Source organism: Saccopteryx leptura, chromosome 8 (genome assembly GCF_036850995.1).
Source record: "Saccopteryx leptura isolate mSacLep1 chromosome 8, mSacLep1_pri_phased_curated, whole genome shotgun sequence".
Taxonomy (NCBI): domain Eukaryota; kingdom Metazoa; phylum Chordata; class Mammalia; order Chiroptera; family Emballonuridae; genus Saccopteryx; species Saccopteryx leptura.
The window spans coordinates 53,154,776-53,176,566 of NC_089510.1; the positions used below are offsets into that span (position 1 = coordinate 53,154,776).

A 21,791-nucleotide genomic window follows, 5' to 3' on the forward strand; every position below is an offset into this window, starting at 1 on the left:
AACTCTTTCATGTTTTCTGCCATGTGTATCAGATAAATAGTCCCTCATCATTCCAGAAACAGTCCCTCCAGGGTATTCCAGTCTCATCTGTTCTTCAATCGAATTATTAACTCCTAATTAAGTGAACACATAAGAATTTAAATTTTTTCTTTGTACATAAGGATACTTGTCCTGTATTCAGGGCAAAATAGAACAATATTTTTGTATTATATAATCTTAAGAATTTACTTCTGCATATGAATAACAATTGAATATTTAAGGGTAGAAAGATGACAGTATTTTCTTTCTTGCTTTATTACTTTGTATTTCTAAACTGTACTTCTGAACTTATGTGTTCAAGAGTTGTGACGTTAGCTCCAAATAAACCAATGTATCAATTTATGAATACTAGAAGAAAAATTAAATTAATGGACAATTCTGTGAAAATAGCCTAGAATCCATGTAATATTTCTTAGACGTAAGAAATTTCTATTTATAAAGCCTATATATGTCACACTATAACTGCGTACTTCAGAAATTGTGGCATCAACACTTAAAAAACCAGCAGAAGGAGGTTCTGGGACCAGCAGAACAACACTCTTTAATGTTAAAGCCTGTTCAAGCACTAAACAGGCAGGTGACTCACGTGGAGTATTAGTGATAGCACAGCGCTCCGCTTCCTAAGAGTTCAGCTGTGCTGCCTGCATGGAGGGAGGAGATACTGAGCAGTTAGGGGCACCAGCAGAGAAGCAGAGTCCAACCTCGTTCACAGTAGCTACAGAACAGAGAAAGTTCTCAGCTCAAGTGCTGAAAATAATTGGTCCAGAAAAGCAGAATTGTTAGTATTTATCAGTCTGACTTTATTTTTATTTTTTTTTAATTTTTATTTATTTATTCATTTTGGGGGGGGGGGAGAGAGAGAGAAAGAGAGAGAGAGAGAAGGGGGAGGAGCAGGAAGCATCAACTCCCATATGTGCCTTGACCAGGCAAGCCAGGGTTTTGAACCAGCAACCTTAGTGTTTCCAGGTTGACGCTTTATCCACTGAGCCACCACAGGTCAGGCCAGTCTGACTTTATTTTTATAGGTGTTAAAATGCATTCAGAATAAAAACAAGTGTCAAAGTTTTAAGAAACCATATGCTAACTTAGGATGTTACCTGTTATTTTTATTGGACCACTTAATGTTTTTTAATAAGTGGAGTATTTTCTGTCTTAATGTTTATACATCTCACCAGAAACACTGGCCTGTAGCACAGAGTATCCCATATAAAAAACACAATGCCATTAAGAAAACAGAATGGAATCCTAAAAGAGAAACTCTAGTTTGAATACAGTAAATTGTATCCAGAGATAACCTTCCAATTATCCTTTAGAGAATCCTTCCAACCTGCACCCTTCACCCAGCAGGGTAAAAAAAGAAATCTAACTGCTAAGTACTAAAATAAAATATTAATAATATTTCCCTAGTTATCTACAACTTTCTTCTCTTAGAAAGTGACAATTTAAAATGACTTATTTTTATAAACTCCACAGTGTCAATATATTCCAATAATAAGTTTATTATTCAATTTATTTTTCATACATAATTATATAAAACATCACTTCTCTATAAAGAAATTTAAAATATACATTCAACATAACCAAGTTCTATTCTTAAAAATAGGTACACAATCTATGTTTTTCCGAGTTCATTTCTCTAGAAGACCAGACCGTAAGGACTCTTGGAGTCGAGCAATGTTGGCGTCCAGTGCTGCAAGGCCATTTCGGAAGTCCTGCTCATCATGAGAAGTGAATGTTGAAAAAGAAGAGATGCTCCAATCAGATGTCAAGTCAGAATTTAAAAAGCTTCCATCAGAGACAGCACTATTTTTCACTGGAAAGCTGCTGCTCTGGTAAGTGGAGGGGCCGGGACACACAGCCGGGTCCTGTGGCACCTCAGTGGCAGCAGGGATCTTGCAGATGGCTTCCTTTATTATCTCCAGGAGCTGCTTGTCCTCCATTTCAGCTGTTCTGGAAAATTTCTCAAGTGCACCTTCTGCTTCTTTTTTGGAAGAAGAACAAACTCCAGATGTACATGATTTGCTTTCTTTTCCAGAGACAGGTCCACAGTTGCTGAGCAGCTGTGGTGGAGCTACACTGGTCTGTGGCTGGGGGGATAATCTCTTAGATAGTGGTGATTTCCTCTTAGACATGCTTCTAGCAAACGGAATATAAATTGTATTATCCAGGTTACACTCACCTTCTATTAAAGTTGTAACTTCGCTCTCCTCATCGGAATCCTGTTTCAGAAGAGTAGAAATGATTCCAGGGGCTAATACTTTCTCCGCGCTCCTAGTGGTCCTGTGCTGAGGGCCTTTGGAAGGCAGAACATTTTCATAGGACCTACCTAGCACTGTGTTTTCCTCGTTGTTATTTGTAGAAAGTGGCTCTGAATGTGTAAAAGTGTGATCTGTTTCTAACTTATTCAGGTAGTTCATTATGAACATTTGAGCAGAGATTGGGTCGTGTTGAGGTTGTTTTTCATAAATGTTCAGAAGTGATTTGGTTAGATTATTCCTAGGCTTGCAGCGGGCAGTATCCATGCTAAGATCTGAGAGCAGCTTTGCCATACTGGTCTGTAAAGTTCTGTTAAGAAGAATTTAGTATACTAATTATTATTTTACCCATTTCTTTCAAGTATTTATATATACATCATCTTTAAAAAAAGGATGTGAGGTAAGTGCCTGGTTCTTACTATGGAGAAAAGAAACTAAAAGCACAAAATCATAGAATATGCTTTTCAATGAATAAATTAAAATAAATAATGAAAGATCTTGGGCTGCATCAAATATAATATTATGTCTAAAAATAGAGGCTTGGAAAATTTTTTTCTCTTAAGGTATGAAGATGCTTTATTTTTCTTTTTTTTTTTTTTTTTTTTTTTTTTTCATTTTTCTGAAGCTGGAAATAGGGAGAGACAGTCAGACAGACTCCCGCATGCGCCCGACCGGGATCCACCCGGCACGCCCACCAGGGGCGACGCTCTGCCCACCAGGGGGCGATGCTCTGCCCATCCTGGGCGTCGCCATGTTGCGACCAGAGCCACTCTAGCGCCTGAGGCAGAGGCCACAGAGCCATCCCCAGCGCCCAGGCCATCTTTGCTCCAATGGAGCCTCGGCTGCGGGAGGGGAAGAGAGAGACAGAGAGGAAAGCGCGGCGGAGGGGTGGAGAAGCAAATGGGCGCTTCTCCTGTGTGCCCTGGCCGGGAATCGAACCCGGGTCCTCCGCACGCTAGGCCAACGCTCTACCACTGAGCCAACCGGCCAGGGCCAAGATGCTTTATTTTTAAGAAATGCTGCAAAATGGTAAGTATGCTACTCATTTGGTAGTGGATTATGTTAGTAATAATTTCTCTCCATTTCTAATATATATTCAAAAAACACTGGAACGATACTGGAAAAAAAGAATGGTTAGAAAATTATCTGGCATAAAGCGATGTAAGCAACAGCTAAACACCAGGAAAAGTGTGATTCAAGGAAAACTGCACAGAATTTAAAGTCAGAAATAGAATAAATGGATCACTAGCTGTGACCTTGGGCAAGTCACTCAACCTTTCTGAATCTCAAGTTCCTCAATTGCAAAATGAAGATACTTCAGAATTACAATGAGCATTAAATAACATAAAATATAAGGATAACATGCTTAGCACAGTTTCAGTCTAAATGGGTGTTCATTTAGTGCAGGGGTAGTCAATCTTTTTATACTTACCACCCACTTTTGTATCTCTTTTAGTAGTAAAATTTTCTAACCGCCCACCGGTTCTACAGTAATGGTGATTTATAAATATAAAGTAGGGAATTAACTTTACTTTATAAAATGTATACAGCAGAGTTACAGCATATAATAATAATAACTTACCAAGTACTTTATGTCGGATTTTCGCTAAGTTTGGCAGAATAAATCTTTACAAAACAACTTACTATAGTTAAATCTATCTTTTTATTTATACTTTGGTTGCTCCACTACCACCCACCATGAAAGCTGGAACGCCCACTAGTGGGCGGTAGAGACCAGGTTGACTACCACTGATTTAGTGGGAACTTTTATGAGTAGTCCCATTAAAGCCATTGTATACCAATGGCTTCAGTCTATTTGAATTCAATCACATATGCTCATTTGGTAAGAAAAAGAAACACACCAATCTTTAAAAAGATACAAAAAACATCAAAAATCAAAAATTTTTAATGTGATTTTTCTTGGCCTATCGAATTAACATAATAAAATAAAAATACCCGTTGTTAGAGAAGTTGGAAAAGCAGGTATTACTAGTGCACACTGGTATAACTTCTGGAGAACACACTGGCAATACATCAGATTTATATATCTCACACCTGTAGACCCACCAATTAAAACTTCTAGGAATTTATCTGATTGATATAACTATAAATAATAGGCTGTACCCAAAAATATATTTACAAAGATATAATTTACAATGAAAAAATAGATGAATTTAATATCTTTATCTTCAAATACAGTGGGCTGTTTTAGGTGAATTATGATATAACTACATCACAGCCTTTTATGTTAATGTTGTAAAGAATGAATAATGATGGAAAAATGTTCATTATATGAGGTTAAATTAAAAAGAGCAGGCCATAAATAACATGCATACAATACTATTTTTGTATAAACAATCACCACATCTAAATAAAATACTAAAAAGAAGTCTCTTTACCAAACAGCAGTGATTATATATCTCTGGATACAGAATGCGAAATTTCTTTTTCCCTACAAAATAAAGTTATTTTTCCAACTTGACTTATACCATCATCCTAAACATCCTCTATTTTTTGTTCTGATTGCTTTTAAAATGACAATGGTTTCTGCCATTTTTTTCGTATACCTACTCCAAGGAGCTAATGAGATATTATTAAAGAAAAAAATATTATAGGAACATATCATTAAAGGAATGCTAAAATTAATAATGACCCACTACTTAATTCAGTCAGAACTGCACACTGGAATTTTTATTTATTTTTGGAAAAGGAATACATAGTTATGATGAAGTTTCTTTCCAGACTTAATTTTGCATAAAATGTTATCTTTGCTGTGGACAAAAATCACTGATCAAGGAAGGAAGAGAACAACATTCATTAAGAATAGCTCAGAATATGGAAATTAACATCAACCATTAAGCTTCTGATACATAAACAAAATGTGACTCACCACTGTCTCTGAAATTAAAACAAAAATCTCTATAATTAAAAAATGAGAATATGTTAAAAATTTAAAATACCTAATAGCTACAATGTGAATATATTTGTGTTTGTGTAACATGGTAAGCACACTAATTCTTCAACACTTAGAAAAATGGCACATTTCATGTGACATGCAAGGTTGTTCCTTAGCTGGTTATAAAAATATACTAATTTAAATAACTATCAGCACAAGAGTACTCTTAGAAACTATTATAAGATTTACTACTTATTTACCTAAAATATATTAATACTCCTCACATTTTAATGATTTTATATGTGTTGTAGTAAAATCTAAAAAAATGATAAAGACGTTTTCAAAATTATTGAAGGTTGGAGAAGGCAGAGAAAGAAGGTTTAGGAGGATATTTGTTTGGAACTTGTGTATGTATCTTCTAGTTCCATTATCCCTCCAGAATAGTCAGAGAAAGACATTCAGAAATTCTGTGAAATCTCTTTTCACACATACAGCCCTGGCCCGGTTGCTCAGTGGATAGAGCATTGTCTTGGCATGGTGAGGTTGCGGGTTCAATCTCTGGTCAGGGCACATATGAGAAGCAACCAATGCATGCACAGTAAATGGAACAACTAAGTGTAACGAGTTCATGCTTTTCTCTCTCTTTTTCTCCCTTCCTTTCTCTCAAATCAATGGGAAAAAGTTTTTAAAACCACACACCTACAAAAGACATACACCTATCTAACTGAGGTGCATTGCTGTAGGGAAGAGGAATGAGGTAGATTAATGTGAAGATTTGTCTGTATTGCTGGATGTTGCTAATTTACCTATTTTTTTCTTTAATTTACCTCTTAATGTCAAAGTAAAATTAAAGTGGTCATAGTAGCCTAGCTATATTATTAGAAATATTCTTAATTAATTTAATGGCAAAAGGTATCACCAAAAATATTATAAATGACCAACATGGATGAATTTTGATACAATTAGTCTCAAAGATAGATTATTTTGCTTGTAATTTAAAGAACAGAATAAACATCAAGGGGTATATATGCACTTCATTCTGAAGCTGTTATTCAATCTTGAGAAAATGTAGTAGTAGTATCAACCCTTCTAAGACATTATGCTAAGCCAGCCCACAAATGATTCTATAATCATTTAAAATTAATCTAATGGATAGCAGTCATGAGTCAGGATTCATGCCAGCATAAAAAGAAAAGGTCCTTGGCAACAATGGAAAACCTGATGGGAGAATTTTTGAGAGTCGTAAGGCAATAAAATATCTATATATCTAATAGTGGAGACAGTCTTTTCTAAGAACAAATAAAATAAAATACAAGAATTAATGAGCTTTCAGTTCCCATGCTCTTGGGTTTGGGTAAATGTTAAAGACTGCTGTTGCAAGCAAATCCTTTTTCATTCCTAATAAACACTGAAAAAGGCGGGCTGTGTGTTATTTTGAAAGAATTCACAGGTACAAAGGTATCTTTTACAAAGGCAGAAAGATCTTTCAATAGTGAGTCATTTTCTCTCAGAGAGAAGCTGTCCTTTCAAAATAGTAAGGAAGGCGAAAGAAGGAACCCAAAATCTTGGCTCAGGTCCCAGCTTAGGCCCCAACTAGCTGTGACAGTCAGGAAGTCCCTTCACTTCTCCGGGCTTCCATTTATGCTAAGTTCTGGCATAATTATACCATCACTTACTCTGAAACTGTTCTTACATTTTTGTTAATTTTCTTCACAAATGTACCACACACGTTAAATAGCTTTTAGTCCAGTTTATCCTTAAAAAAACATGTTATCTCCCTACATAGCATACAAAAGGTGTATCTCCCCACAAAGCACTAGAATAAGCTTTTTGCTTGATATTGTGGATATTTAGCACCTAAAGTGATTAAATATTTTTGTGTGTGTTTCATACACACATATTTGGAACATAATATGCAAAAAATGTTTGTTGAATAAATAAATAATTAAGTAAATGACTCCAACCATTTATCCATTCATCTCTCAGGTTAAAAAAAAATGCTAAGGTTTACTTAGACTACATGAAGCATGAAGTTGTTACCAGAAATAAACTATTTTATCTAAGGCCATGAGATGTGCAAGAGCAAAAGAAAACATGGCTAGGAATTAAGACGTGAAAGCTCTAGCCCCAGCTCTGTTATTAAATTTCTATTAATATATCATTTGCATGGTCCCAGTTCCTCCATCTATGAAAATGCAGATACTAAAATCTTCCTTCCATACATGAGGACAAATAAAACAAAAAATATGGGAGAGAAAATGTTTTGAAAAAATTAAAGTACTTTATAAATAAAAGATAATAGCAGTTTCTGAGTTCATGCCCATAAAGGAGCTAGATTTTGTAGTATGAAGAAAGAACTATGGGAAGAAAAGAAGACTCACAGGGAACGGGATCCTCTGTGTCAGTTTCTGTGTGGGGCTGAGAATTAAGCACCTGGAGTGGCGGAGACGCTCCCAGTGCTAAGCAGCTGCATGTGGACACTGGCCACACTGACAGTTTTTCTTTTTCAAATTGACTATATACCATATATACTTAAAAGTTTATTGAGATATAATTTATATACTATATTGAATATACCTTTGAAAAGTATACAACTTAGTGGTTTTTAGTATTTAGAGTTGTATAATCCTCTTTAATTTCAGAACATTTTCATCATCTTAAAAAGTAATTCCATACCCATCAGTAGTTACTCACTAAGTCTTTTCTCTTTTTCCAGCCCTTGGCAACCACTACTCTACTTTTATTTCCATGAGCTTGCCTATTCTGGACATTTCATTTAAATGGAATCATACAATATGGTGCCTTTTGTGACTGGCTTTTTTACCACAAATATGTGATAACAACAGAGGTTTTTTTTGTTTGTTTTTGTGACAGAGACAGAGAGAGGGACAGACAGACAGGAAGGGAGAGAGATGAGAAGCATCAATTCTTCGTTGACCCTGGGCTCAAGCTGGTGAGTCTTTCTCAAACCAGATAAGCCTATGCTCAAGCTGGCGACCTTGCTGTTTTGAACCTGGGTCCTTTGCATCCCAGTGTAACGTCCTATCCACTGCCCCACCTCTTGGTCAAGCAACAACAGAGTTTTTACCCCAAAAGTATCCTCAGAAGAGAAGTTTTCTCCTTTGGAAACCTTACAAAGACTTTCATAAGAAGGGAAATTCTCTCAATTACTTGTACTTTGAACAGAGCAGAATAGACCAACATTTTAGAAAAGCTGACTAAAGCCTAATTAATTATAACACAATGCAGATACAGGAAGTGTCGTTTGCTTTTCCCACTGTTCAATGAAGTCTGAATGAAATTATTCTTTGAAATATAAATGTGGACAAAAAGCAATATTTCTTTGCTAACAGAGCTTATATAAAGTCATTTCAAATGTTTACAAAACTAAATTAATAAATTAAATATTACATATATATTACTATTTCATCTATTTTCCTAAAAGTTTACAATTCAAAATGGGCCCTCTCATTTGAAATACAGAGGAGATTGTTTTATATTCAGGATTTTTTTATATTGGGAACTATGAATTTCCAGAATCATTCAAAAGCATGGTCAGATAAGATATTCAGGCCTAAAATAATTAGCTTCTCTTCTGGAATTTTAAAAAGTAGTTGAAAATCCAATTCTTAGCAAATATCTGAAGAGAAAACTAAACTTTATAAGTATGTATCATATGGTAATTGAGTGAAGTGATTTTATTTCAGTAAAGACTTGTTTAAGAACATAGAAATTAAGAATAGCTGCCAACTCTCTCATTCTACTGATATTTGAGGCTCAAAGAAGCTAAAAGACTTACCCAGGATCATGTGGCATTAGGACCTATTGTGCTAAGTGCTTCTCCTGTGATACTTCTTTGTCCCCCGCAATCAACCCTATTCTTGTCCCCACTTTACAGCTGAGGTTTAGGGACGAGTAACCTGCCCAAAGTCATTTAGCTAAAACATTTAGCTAAAACAGGGTAGAGCTAGGATTCCACTCAGTTTTCTCTAGCTTTTTAGAACCAGAGAGCTCCTAACCATTTTGGTAAATAAATCTTTAGCTCCACATCAGAGCCCTTTTTCTGGAATCTCATGGTTTAAAAAAGTATTTGCCAGATTTCACATTTCTAAATTTAACTTATTTGAAACAGAATAAAAACAAACAAACTAGAAATTAGCAAAAATACTGACAAAATAAGGGAAAGAGAGCAAGTCTAAAATTATTTTGAAGTTTATACAATAGATATATCTATTAAAAGGAATGTTATTCAAATGGTCAATATTACCTGGTTAGGTCTCTCAGTCGAGTCACCTCAGCATCACGCTGACGTAACGTTATTCCCAATATCTGATTTTCCTTTTCAGCAGCTTCTAATTTAAACTGGCAGCTTTTCAGATTGACCTCGGCTTCTTCTAATTCTAAAATGACAAATAACTTTAGTTTTCCTTATTCCTTTTTAAAATTGTGACCATAACTACAGCGCAAATACATACCAATTTTTATTCTAGTTGTCTCAATGTCAAATTGCTGTTTATTTTCAAGTATGGTTTGATCTTTCTCTTTAAATATACCAGCAAACTTTTTGTTTTCATCTTTCTGATTTTCAATCACCTTTAAAAGCTCTTCATTTTTACTCTGTAGTAATTCCTGGCTCTTTAGTGACTCCTGTAATTGATTTTGCAGTGACATATTCAATGATTGAAGGGAAAATACTGTAAGACAAAACAGATCAAATAATTGTTTCCCCAATTTAAAGAGTGAAAACCCAGAAAAGAGCTGTTTTTAAAAAAGAAAAGGCTTAGAATTTATTAATTCTATTTAACAATTATATGTTTGAGCCGTTCTATGCTAATACTAAATCTGTTTATTAAAATTGTTTGGCAGAAGCCATGCCTTTCCTTCCCAATTGTTATTTTGGGCATTTTACCTGTTTTAAAGAAAGAATAATACATGCACAACTGAAAAAAAAATTCAGACACCACGTAATACCGATGAGTCTCAGTGAGGATCTCCCTTCCACCCGCCTCTACTTTTCTACTCTCCCCCCAGAGGCAATCACTATTAATTTTGGTATTTTTCTGGAAAATACTTTCATTTAAGCATAATAAATCATATTATGGTATACTCACAATTTCTCACCCTGCCTTTGCCTTTCCTCCCACCTATGACATTTTATATGTTAGCACATAGAGCTATCACATTCTTCTTAATGGCTATAAAAGTATATGACACCATTTGCTTAAAAACTCCAGCCCCGGCCCTGGCAGGTTGGCTCAGTGGTAGAGCATCGGCCTGGCGTGCGGGGGACCCGGGTTCGATTCCCGGCCAGGGCACATAGGAGAAGCGCCCATTTGCTTCTCCACCCCCCCCCCCTTCCTCTCTGTCTCTCTCTTCCCCTCCTGCAGCCAAGGCTCCATTGGAGCAAAGATGGCCCGGGCGCTGGGGATGGCTCCTTGGCCTCTGCCCCAGGTGCTAGAGTGGCTCTAGTCGCGACAGAGTGACGCCCCGGAGGGGCAGAGCATTGCCCCCTGGTGGGCAGAGCATCGCCCCTGGTGGGCGTGCCGGGTGGATCCCGGTCGGGCGCATGCAGGAGTCTGTCTGACTGTCTCTCCCCGTTTCCAGCTTCAGAAAAATACAAAAAAACCCCCAAAAAACAAAAAACAACAACAACAAAAAAACTCCAGCCCCGAGTGAAGGCTCATTGTGTGAGGCATTGTAGTAGAATCAGAGCATACAGTGGTGAACAACAGACACATGGGTCCATACTCTCATGGAGCTGGTAACAAACAGGTCATTATAAATAGCAATAAAGGCTCCCAGGGAAACAATAAGTAAATGCACAAAAATAAAAAAAGAAAAGCTACTCAGAATGGGACCCACTGATCTCCCCACTTCTCATCTTGGCCTATTTTGTCTCTCCCTCTCATCCTCCCTCCATTCAAAGTGGGATCAAAATGACCTTTTCCAAAATTACACTGGGGAAGTTGAACACTTTTATAAGGTGTGTGTGCTGTTGCGTGCTCATATTTTTCTTATTCCAGGTATTAGGAAAGTTAAGCTTTTGTCATATCATGTAATTAAAAAAAATGTTCTCTCTTTTGTTGATGCATCTGGAATTATTCATAATTTTGATGTCCAGAAAAAAATTAAAATTAAAAAAATTTTCTGGGATATATTTTATCTTCTAGGGTATATCTTATTAATCTTTTCCTTGTGGCAACTGAGTTTTTGTCAGGCTTGGGAAAAGTCTCCTCCCAAAACAAAAAGTTCTCATCTTTTACTCTAGTACTATTAGTTTTGTCTTTTCTTTTACTTCAAACTCTGTGATCCATAAGGATAATTTAGCAATATCTCAAAATTGTAACTGTATATGACCAGTGACTTATCAGTTCTACTGCAAAATCTGTAAAAATGGTCACACATGTGTACAAAGATTTATGTACAAGATTTTCAGCCCTGGCCAGGTCGTTCATTGTTGTCACAATACATCAAGGTTGTGGATTTGATCCCCCATCAGGGCACACACAAGAATCAACCAATGAGTGCATAAATAAGTGGAACTACAAATGGACATCTCTCTCTCTCTGTAAAATCAATAAATTAGAAAAAAAAAGGACTTTCACTGTAGCACTGTTTACATTGGGAAAATGTGGAAAGTACCTAGATATCTATCAGCAGATGATTTTGAATACATTAGGATATAACCACATAAGCAGACTATCCAAGTGGTTCTTAACCAGAAAGAAACCTATTTATTTTGCTAGAGAAAAAAGCCACTACATGTTAAGCAAATAATGCAAGCTGCAGAAGGATATATACTGTACAAATCTCATTTACAAAAAAAAAAGTACTTACATAGTTCCAGTGTTGCCTGTCACACCTTAGATACTCAGTAACTATTTGGGAAATGAATTAATTTTATATAACAGATAATAGGTGAAAGGAAATACAGCCTTTTTAAAAGAAATAGGGATATAGTGTTGGGAAGTGGTATCATGAATCTTTTATTTTTCTGTTTCTGCACTATTTTAAATTTTAATGAGTATTAACCCCATTTTTTTAATTTTTGAAAAAGAAAGTCTACTTAAGATAAAATAATTAAGAAAGCTCAATTCTTTATCAATATTTCTAGAGCCACAAAGAATTTACCATCAGTTCCTAAAAGTTCTTTTACTTACATTCAAGGTTACATTCCTGAGAACCAGATGCCTTATTAGTTTTTCCTTGTTTTTTAAGTTGCTGGTTCAAAATTCTCAACTGCCTAAAGGAAATAATGAAGAAATATAAATATGAATGCAAGAATCCCAAAATGATTTAACCATAAACATTTGACAGGATATTAAAAAAGAGAACACAAATGGTGGCACCCAGGAGGAGAGGAGAAGTCTATCTCATTCCCAAAGCAAAAGACAAAAAAACCCAAACAAAACAACAAAACCACATGAATAATATTATTTATGGGCCTGTGATTAACGTTAACTTCTCTGATTTTTCCTGTTTCTCTTTTTATTTCCTAACTTTCAGTGATTTCCTTGCTTTTATTCATTCATTTCCTATCTCCTCTTCTGTCTCTGTATTTTTATTATGTAGCAATGCTCTAGTTTTAAAAATACCTGTCATAACTATGAACTAGAATATCTACAGGGACTGATAGCTATCAGGTATCTGTCTGCTTAGTTTGTCATACACTAAAAAAACTGGGAAACAAATTTGTGCTTTTAATAATTTAATTGGAGCCTGACCAGGCGGTGGCACAGCGGATAGAGCATCAGACTGGGATGCGGAAGACCCAGGTTCGAGACCCCGAGGTCTCCAGCTTGAGCACGGGCTCATCTGGTTTGAACAAAGCTCACCAGCTTGGACCCAAGGTCGCTGGCTTGAGCAAGGGGTTACTCGGTCTGCTGAAGGCCCACAGTCAAGGCACATATGAGAAAGCAATCAATGAACAACTAAGGTGTCGCAATGCTCAACTAATGATTGATGCTTCTCATCTCTCCGTTCCTGTCTGTCTGTCCCTGTCTATCCCTCACTCTGACTCTCTCTCTGTCTCTGTAAAAAAATAAAATTAAATTAAAATAAAAAAAATAATTTAATTGGATGGAAAGGTCAATGGCCTGTTTAAGTAAAAAGAATGCTAATAAACAGCAACCGCCCTACAAGTGAACTTCACAATATACAGCTGCTTCACAAATATGAACATACAAAACGAACTACGAAGTGTTTTCTTTTTAAATTTTATTTATTGATTTTTTCTTTTAGAGAGAGAGGAAGGGAGGGAGGGAGGGAGAGAGAAAGAGAGAAAGAGAGAGGAAGAGATAGAGAAAGAGAGATCTATTTGTTGTTCCACCCATTTCATGCATTCATTGGTTGATTCTTGTATGTGTCTAGACTGGGAACCCAACATGCAACCTTGGCGTATCAGAATGACACTCGAACCAAGTGAGCAACCTGGCCAGGGCCCAAATGTATTTTCTCCACTTCTAAGAAGTTAATATTAAATAAAGATTATCTCTAGTATCTTTCCAGAATTACTTACTGAAAAATATTCTGCACGAAAGTACTTACTTTTGTTACTGAATCCAAAATATCAACTGTTACTGAATCACATCATTTACATGTACTAATTCCAGATGGATTGCCTGACCAGGTGGTGGCGCAGTGGATAGAGCGTTGGACTGGGATGTGGAGGACCCAGGTTCAAGACCCCGAGGTCACCAGCTTGAGCCCAAGGTTGCTGGCTCGAGCAAGGGGTCACCCGGTCTCCTGTAGCCCCCTGATCAAGGCACATATGAGAAATCAATCAATGAACAACTAAGGAGCCACAACGAAGAACTGATGTTTCTTATCTCTCTCTCTTCCTGTCTGTCCCTATCTGTCCTTCTCTCTCTCTCTGTCTCTCTCTCTCTCTGTCTCTCTCTCTCTCTCACACACACACACACACACACACACACACACAAAGTCACTGTCAATTCCAGATGGATTAAAGAGCTAAACCTAAGACATACAAAACCAACTATACAAGTTTTAGGTGGAATCATAAAATCAAAACCAACTATACAAGTTTTAGGTAGAAATCTACATAATCTTTAAGTGGAGAAGGCATTATTAAGTAAGACTCAAAATCCAGCAACCATCAATCAAGTAATAATGAAGGATTTAACGATAACTAAATTTGAAACTTGTTCTAGAATTAACAGTCTGGAAGAATATACCTTCTACATATATAACAAACAAAAGGTTAATATATTTAAAGAACTCCTAGAAATCAGGAAGAAAGGCAGTAAAAATTAACCAAGGATAAGAATGGCCAATTCACATAAGACACAGAAATGCCTTATAAGCACATAAAAAATGCTCACCCTCACTAATATGAAGACATGGCAATTTAAAACAGAAGTTATTTTATGGTCACAGGTTGGCAAAAACAAAACAAAATAACATTATTTGTTGTTGAGGAATATGTGATATAGGGAAATTTATCTCAATTGATGGGAGTCTATTAGTATAATAACCATTTTGGATGGCTTAATTTAGTAGTATCCAAAAAAATGTAAACTGTTTCATAATTTCCAACAAAACAATTCCAACTAAATAATATGGCCTCACAGATAGCTGTATATGTGCAAAAGTTTTACAACCTTGTAAATACACATAATGATGTTTACAATGGCAACATTTAACACTGAGGAGTTAGAAACAAGTTAAATGTTGCAGGACCACTCATTAGACAAAGGATACTTGTTCATATGAACATTTTCCTCTTAATGACCTAATGGTAATAACCCACAAAAAGCCACTATTGTAATACAGAGCTTAAAAAGAAAAAGAAACAGGGGAAATAACCATGGATTGCCATCAAACAAATACAACTGACAAAAACATAAAAGAGAAGAATCAAACAAGATACAGAGCTACCAGAAAACAAAACATAAAATGGCTATGGGAAATTCTCAAATGTCAATAATTGCCCTAAATGTAAATGGACTGAACTCACCAATAAAGAGGCATAGCATAGCAGACTGGATCAAAAAGAAAAACCCAACCATATGCTGCCTTCAAGAGACACATCTAAGCTGCAAGGACTAAGTAGACTCAAAGTGAAAGGCTGGAATACAGTTCTCCAAGCAAACAATATCCAAAAAAAAGTACATGTAGCCATACTCATATCTGACAACAGTGATTTCAAGACAACAAAGGTAACCAGAAGCAAAGATGGACATTTCATAATGATAAAGGAGACACTGTATCAAGAAGACATAACACTTTTTAATATATATGCACCAAAATATATATATATATATATAAAACATCTACTAACTGATCTAAAACTAGAAGCAGACAAAAACGCAACCATACTTGGAGATTTCAACACACCACTGATGGCTTTAGATAGTTCATCCAAGCAGAAAATCAATAAAGAAATATCAACCTTAAATGACACACTAGACCAAAGGGATATAATAGACATTTACAGGACATTTCTTCCCAAAACGTCAGATTAAATATTCTTATACAGTGCACACAGAACATTCTCAAGGATAGACCATATGTTGGGACACAAAACTAACATCAACAAATTCAGGAAGACTGAAATTATACCAAGCATATTTTATGACTATAAGGCTTTGAAATTAGAACTCAATTATAAAAAGGAAGTAAAGGAACCCACGAAAATGTGGAACTTAAAGAACATACTTCTAAAAATGACTGGGTCAAAGAAGAAATAAAAGCAGAGATCAAAAGATATATACAGACAAATGAAATAACAACACGATATATCAAAATTTCTGGGTGCAGCAAAAGCCGTAAAAAGAGTAAAGTTTATATTGTTGTAGGCTTATATCAAGAAACAAGAGAAACCCCAAATAAACAACCTAACATCACATCTTAGGGAACTAGAAAAAAAGAACAAAGGAAACCCAAAGTCAGCAGAAGAAAGTAAATGGTAAAAATTAGAGCAGAACTAAAGGAAATAGAGAACAAAAACTATAGAAAAAATTAATACAACAAAGAGTTGGTTCTTTGAAAAGATCAATAAAATCAACAAACCACGGGCTAGACTCACTAAGGAAAAAAGAGGAAGGAATCATATAAACAAAAACCTGAAATGAAAGAGGAGAAAGTACCACAGACATCATAGATATACAAAGGATCATAGAATAGTATGAAAGATTATATGCCACCAAATTCAACAACCTAGAGGAAATGAATAAATTACTAAAATTATACAATCTTAAGGCCCTGGCCGGTTGGCTCAGCGGTAGAGCATCGGCCTGGTGTGCAGGAGTCCCGGGTTCGATTCCCGGCCAGGGAACACAGGAGAAGCGCCCATCTGCTTCTCCACCCCTTCTCCTTCCTCTCTGTCTCTCTCTTCCCCTCCTGCATCGAGGCTCCATTGGAGCAAGGATGGCCTGGGCGCTGGGGATGGCTCTGTGGCCTCTGCCTCAGGCGCTGGAATGGCTCTGGACACAACAGAGCAACGCCCCAGAGGGGCAGGGCATCGTCCCCTGGTGGGCATGCCGGGTGGATCCCGGTTGGGCGCATGCAGGAGTCTGTCTGACTGCCTCCCTGTTTCCAGCTTCAGAAAAATACAAAAAAAAATTAAATCAGAATAATATGATCCTGTCAATAGATGCAGAAAAGGCATTCAAGTGGATACAACATCCTTCTATGTTTAAAACACTCAATAAAACCAGAATAGAAGAAAAGTACCTCAACATAATAAGGCGATATATGACAAACCAGTAAGGTCGGTGGATAATGTGGAAAGGTCAGATCCGGGAACTTTGGCTAGGACCACCCACAACCAAGTGCGCCAAAAGAAACTTCCCATGCTTGACCTGCGGTGGCACAGTGGGTAAAAGCATCGACCTGGAATGCTGAGGTCACCAGTTCAAAACCCCGGGCTTGCCTGGTCAAGGCACATGTCTCCTCACTCTAAAATGAATAAATCTAAAAAAAAAACCCTAAAGCAACTTCCCAGGAGCCCTTTGGAAAAGAGGAACACCTCCGTCAGCCAGTGAGATTTCACCACGTCATATTAGCTCGACCATCCTAGGGACCCTTTAAATACCTCTCACACAGGTCACACCTTGCAACTCCTCTGGTCTCTGTCCCCCGGGACCAGAGGACCTCGTTGGGCAGGATGCGCACTGTACTCAATAAAGCCTTTTATTATTCCACGCTTCGTGGCTCCGGCCCTTTCCTTCCTTCTTGGTGGGGAAAAATACCTTACAAAACCATCAACTAATACCACACTAAATGGTGAAAAAACAAGCTGTTTCCTCTAAAATCAGAAAGAAGCCAAGCTGCCCATTCTCGCCACTCTTATTCAACATAACTCTGAAAATTTTAGCCACAGCAATCAGGCAAGAAAAAGAAACAGAAGGCATCCATATCAGGAAAGAAGAAGTAAAGAGATTACTTTGTGCAGATGACATGATCCTGTATATAGAAAACCTCGAAGACTCCACCAAAAAACTACTAAAAACAATAAACCAACACAGTCAAGTCACAGGATAGAAAATCAATATAGAAAAGTCCATTACTTTCCTATACGCCAACAATTAAACTTCAGAAAATGAACTAAAAAAAATATTCCTTTTATAATTGCCACCAAAAAAAAGTGAAAATAAATAAAATTCCTAGGAAAAAACTTAACAAAGGACGTGAAGGACCTATATTTTGAAAACTACAAAACATTATTGAAAGAAATTGAGAAAGACACAATGAAATGGAAAAATATTCCATATTCATGGACTGAAAGAATCAACATAGTTAAAATGGCCATATTACCCAAAGCAATCTTTTTTTTTTAATTTTTTTTTACAGAGACAGGGAGTGAGTCAGAGAGAGGGATAGACAGGGACAGACAGACAGGAACGGAGAGAGATGAGAAGCATAATCATTAGTTTTTCATTGCGCGTTGTAACACCTTAGTTGTTCATTGATTGCTTTCTCATATGTGCCTTGACCGTGGGCCTTCAGCAGACCGAGTAACCCCTTGCTGGAGCCAGCGACCTTGGGTTCAAGCTGGTGGGCTTTTGCTCAAACCAGATGAGCCTGCGCTCAAACTGGAGACCTCAGGGTCTCGAACCTGGGTCCTTCCGCATCCCAGTCCGATGCTCTATCCACTGCGCCACCGCCTGGTCAGGCCCAAAGCAATCTTAATTGCAAGTTTAATACAAACCCCATCAAAATCCCAATGACATTTAAAAAAAATTATTTACTTATTTATTCACTTCAGAGGAGAGACAGTGAGAGAGAGAGAGAGAGAGAGAGAGAGAGAGAGAGAGAGAAAGGGGGGAGGAGCAGGAAGCATCAACTTCCATATGTGCCTTGACCAGACAAGTGCAGGGTTTCGAACCAGTGACCTCAGTGTTCCAGGTCAACACTTTATCCACTGTACCACCACAGATCAGGCACCAATGTCATTTTTTAAAGAAATAGAACAAAAAATTACCAGGTTTCTATGGAAACATAAAAAAACCTGAATAGCCAAAGCAATCTTTTGGAAAAAGAATGAAACTGGAGGTATCACACTACCTGACTTCAAATTATGCTATAGAGCCACAATAATCAAAACAGCTTGGTATTGATAGAAAACAGACATTCAGATAAATGGAACAGAATCGAGAGCCTAGAAATAAAACCCCATATATATGGACAAATCATCTTTGAGAAAGGAGCCAAATGAAGGAAAGAAAGCCTCCTCAATAAATGTTGCTGGGAAAATTAGAAAGTCACATGCAAAAGAATGAAACTTGACTACAGTTTGTCCTTCAGCACAAAAATTAATTTAAAAGGGATCAAATACCTAAATATAATATCTAACACAATAAATTACATAGAAGAAAACAGGTACTAAGCTCATGGACCTTGGCCATAGAGAACAATTTATGAAATTGACCCCAAAGGCAAGAAAAGTAAAGGCAAAAATAAATGAATGTCTGCACAGCAAAAGAAACTGACAACAAACACATAGGCAGCCAACCAAATGGAGATGGTATTTGCAAACAACAGCTCCAATTAGGGCTTAATATCCAAAATATACAAAGAACTCACAAAACTCAGCAAGAAAACAAGCAGACAATCCAATTAAAAAATGGGGAGAGGATCTGAACATGAACAGACACTTCTCCCAAGAGGACATATAAATGGCCAACAGATATATGAAAAGATGCTTATCTTCACTAGCTATTCACGAAATACAAATTAAAACTACAATGAGATACCACCTGTTAGATTGGCTGTTATCAACAAGACAGGTAGTAAGTGTTGGAGAGGCTGTGGAGAAAAAAGAACCCTCATTCACTGCTGACAGGAATGCAAACTAGTACAACCATTATGGGAGAAAGTTTGGTGGTTCCTCCAAAAAATTAAGAATAGAACTACCATATGACCCAGCAATCCCTCTACTGGATATCTACCTCCAAAACTTGAAAACATTGGTGCATAAAGACACATGTATCCCTATATTCACCGCAGCATTACTCACAGTGGCCAAGACATGGACACAACCAAAGTGTCCCTCAACAGAGGACTAGGTAAAGAAGATGTGGTACGTATATACAATGGAATACTACTCAAACATGAGATGATGACATAGTGCCATTTACGACAATATGGATGGATCTTGAGAACATTATACTGAGTAAAATAAGTAAATCAGGCCCTGGCCGGTTGGCTCAGTGGTAGAGCGTCGGCCTGGCGTGCAGAAGTCCCGGGTTCGATTCCTGGCCAGGGCACACAGGAGAGGCACCCATCTGCTTCTCCACCCCTCTCCCTCTCCTTCCTCTCTGTCTCTCTCTTCCCCTCCCGCAGCCAAGACTCCATTGGAGCAAAGATGGCCCGTGCGCTGGGGATGGCTCCTTGGCCTCTGCCCCAGGCCCTAGAGTGGCTCTGGTCGCGACAGAGCGAGGCCCCGGATGGGCAGAGCATCGCCCCCTGGTGGATGTGCCGGGTGGATCCCTGTTGGGTGCATGTGGGAGTCTGTCTGACTGCCTCCCTGTTTCCAGCTTCAGAAAAATACAAAAAAAAAAAAAAAAATTAAATCAGAAAAAGCTAAGAACTGTATGATTTCACACATAGGTGGGATATAAAACTGAGACTCATGGACATAGATAAAAGTGAAGTGGTTACCAGGGGGAGGGGTGGTGGAAGGGTGTAAAGAGGGAAAATATAAGGTGACAGAAAATGATATGACTTTGGGTTGATGGATACACAACATAATCAACAGTTCAAATGCTATAGAAATGTTTACCTGAAACCTATGTACTGCCCTGGCCGGTTGGCTCAGCGGTAGAGCGTCGGCCTGGCATGCGGGGGACCCGGGTTCGATTCCCTGCCAGGGCACACAGGAGAAGCGCCCATTTGCTTCTCCACCCCCACCCCCTCCTTCCTCTCTGTCTCTCTCTTCCCCTCCCGCAGCCAAGGCTCCATTGGAGCAAAGATGGCCCGGGCGCTGGGGATGGCTCCTTGGCCTCTGCCCCAGGCACTAGAGTGGCTCTGGTCATGGCAGAGCGACGCCCCAGAGGGGCAGAGCATCGCCCCCTGGTGGGCAGAGCCTCGCCCCTGGTGGGCATGCCCGGTGGATCCCAGTCAGGCGCATGCGGGAGTCTAACTGTCTCTCCCGTTTCTAGCTTCAGAAAAATACAAAAAAAAAAAAAAAAAAAAGAAACCTATGTACTCTTATTCAATGTCACCCTGTTAAATTTAATTTTCTCAATAAAATTAAAAAAGAGAAAATGCTACATAAATTACTGTATGTCCATACTTAACAATACTAACACACAAGCATTTAAAAAAGTAATGAGACACTTATATGTACTGATATGGAAAGATCTTCAAGATCCATTAAGGAAGTAAAAAAAAAAGGAAAGAAACGGAAAAGCATAATATAATCCCATTTTTTGTTTTAATAGAACTCTGCTTTTCCGAAGTTTCCCCTTTACAACAAAGAGAGCAGATATATGTACTAATGGCAGCACAGACTGGTAATCCATAACTCCAAGTGGAATAATTCTTTTGGTGTTTTCCAAAATAACAGCAGGTGCTGAAGTCCTCTTACACACCAAGAATGTGATAGATTTGCTTGACAATGTGTTTTTTCATCCCTGATCAGATTCTTCTCTTCTCTTCCCCAACACAGCTAACCTCAAGTTCTCATCACTCATTATAAACCTCTCATCTCTACCCTCCCCCTCTCAATAGGATGTTTCCTATTTTCACTAAAAATAACATGATTTGGGGACAAAATCTGTTCACCTTCTGTCCCAGTGTCTACAAGTTTATCCACTTGTACTAAATTTCACTTCTTTCTTCCGGTCTTAGAGAAAGGGAGCCTCATCAACTCCCTGGATCCTATCTCCTCCTATGCCCTGAAGCAGCGGTTTACAGCTTTAGGGCATAGGGGACTGGTGAAAATAGAATTACTTCAGGGACCACTAAGGCAGACATCAGGCTAAGTGAATTCCACTAATCACTGGGTCTACAATCTTCATACAACAGGAGGGTGGTTAACTCTTTCACTGACTGGCACAAAATTTCTGGTGTACTGGTTCAGAGTTGGGAAAACGCTGCCCTAAAGGACTCTGTTCTCATTCCATTCCATTTACCCT

At 37.7% G+C, this 21,791-nt stretch overlaps 1 protein-coding gene across 3 annotated transcripts in view; it reads right to left on the bottom strand.

Moving 5' to 3' along the window:
- Positions 1-1,073: 1,073 nt before the first annotated feature.
- CCDC14 (coiled-coil domain containing 14) overlaps positions 1,074-21,791 on the bottom strand; it is a 69,130-nt gene continuing 48,412 nt past the window's right edge. For 2 of the 3 annotated variants that reach the window (XM_066347552.1, XM_066347553.1), the window contains exons 10-13: positions 12,351-12,433; positions 9,666-9,884; positions 9,458-9,590; positions 1,074-2,604 (exon numbers count right to left, since the gene is read on the bottom strand). In XM_066347552.1, coding sequence (XP_066203649.1) covers positions 1,668-2,604; positions 9,458-9,590; positions 9,666-9,884; positions 12,351-12,433 — 1,372 coding nt within the window. In that variant the 3' untranslated portion in view covers positions 1,074-1,667. The remainder of the gene's footprint in view (positions 2,605-9,457; positions 9,591-9,665; positions 9,885-12,350; positions 12,434-21,791) is intronic. The other variant, XM_066347554.1, reaches the window with a different exon arrangement.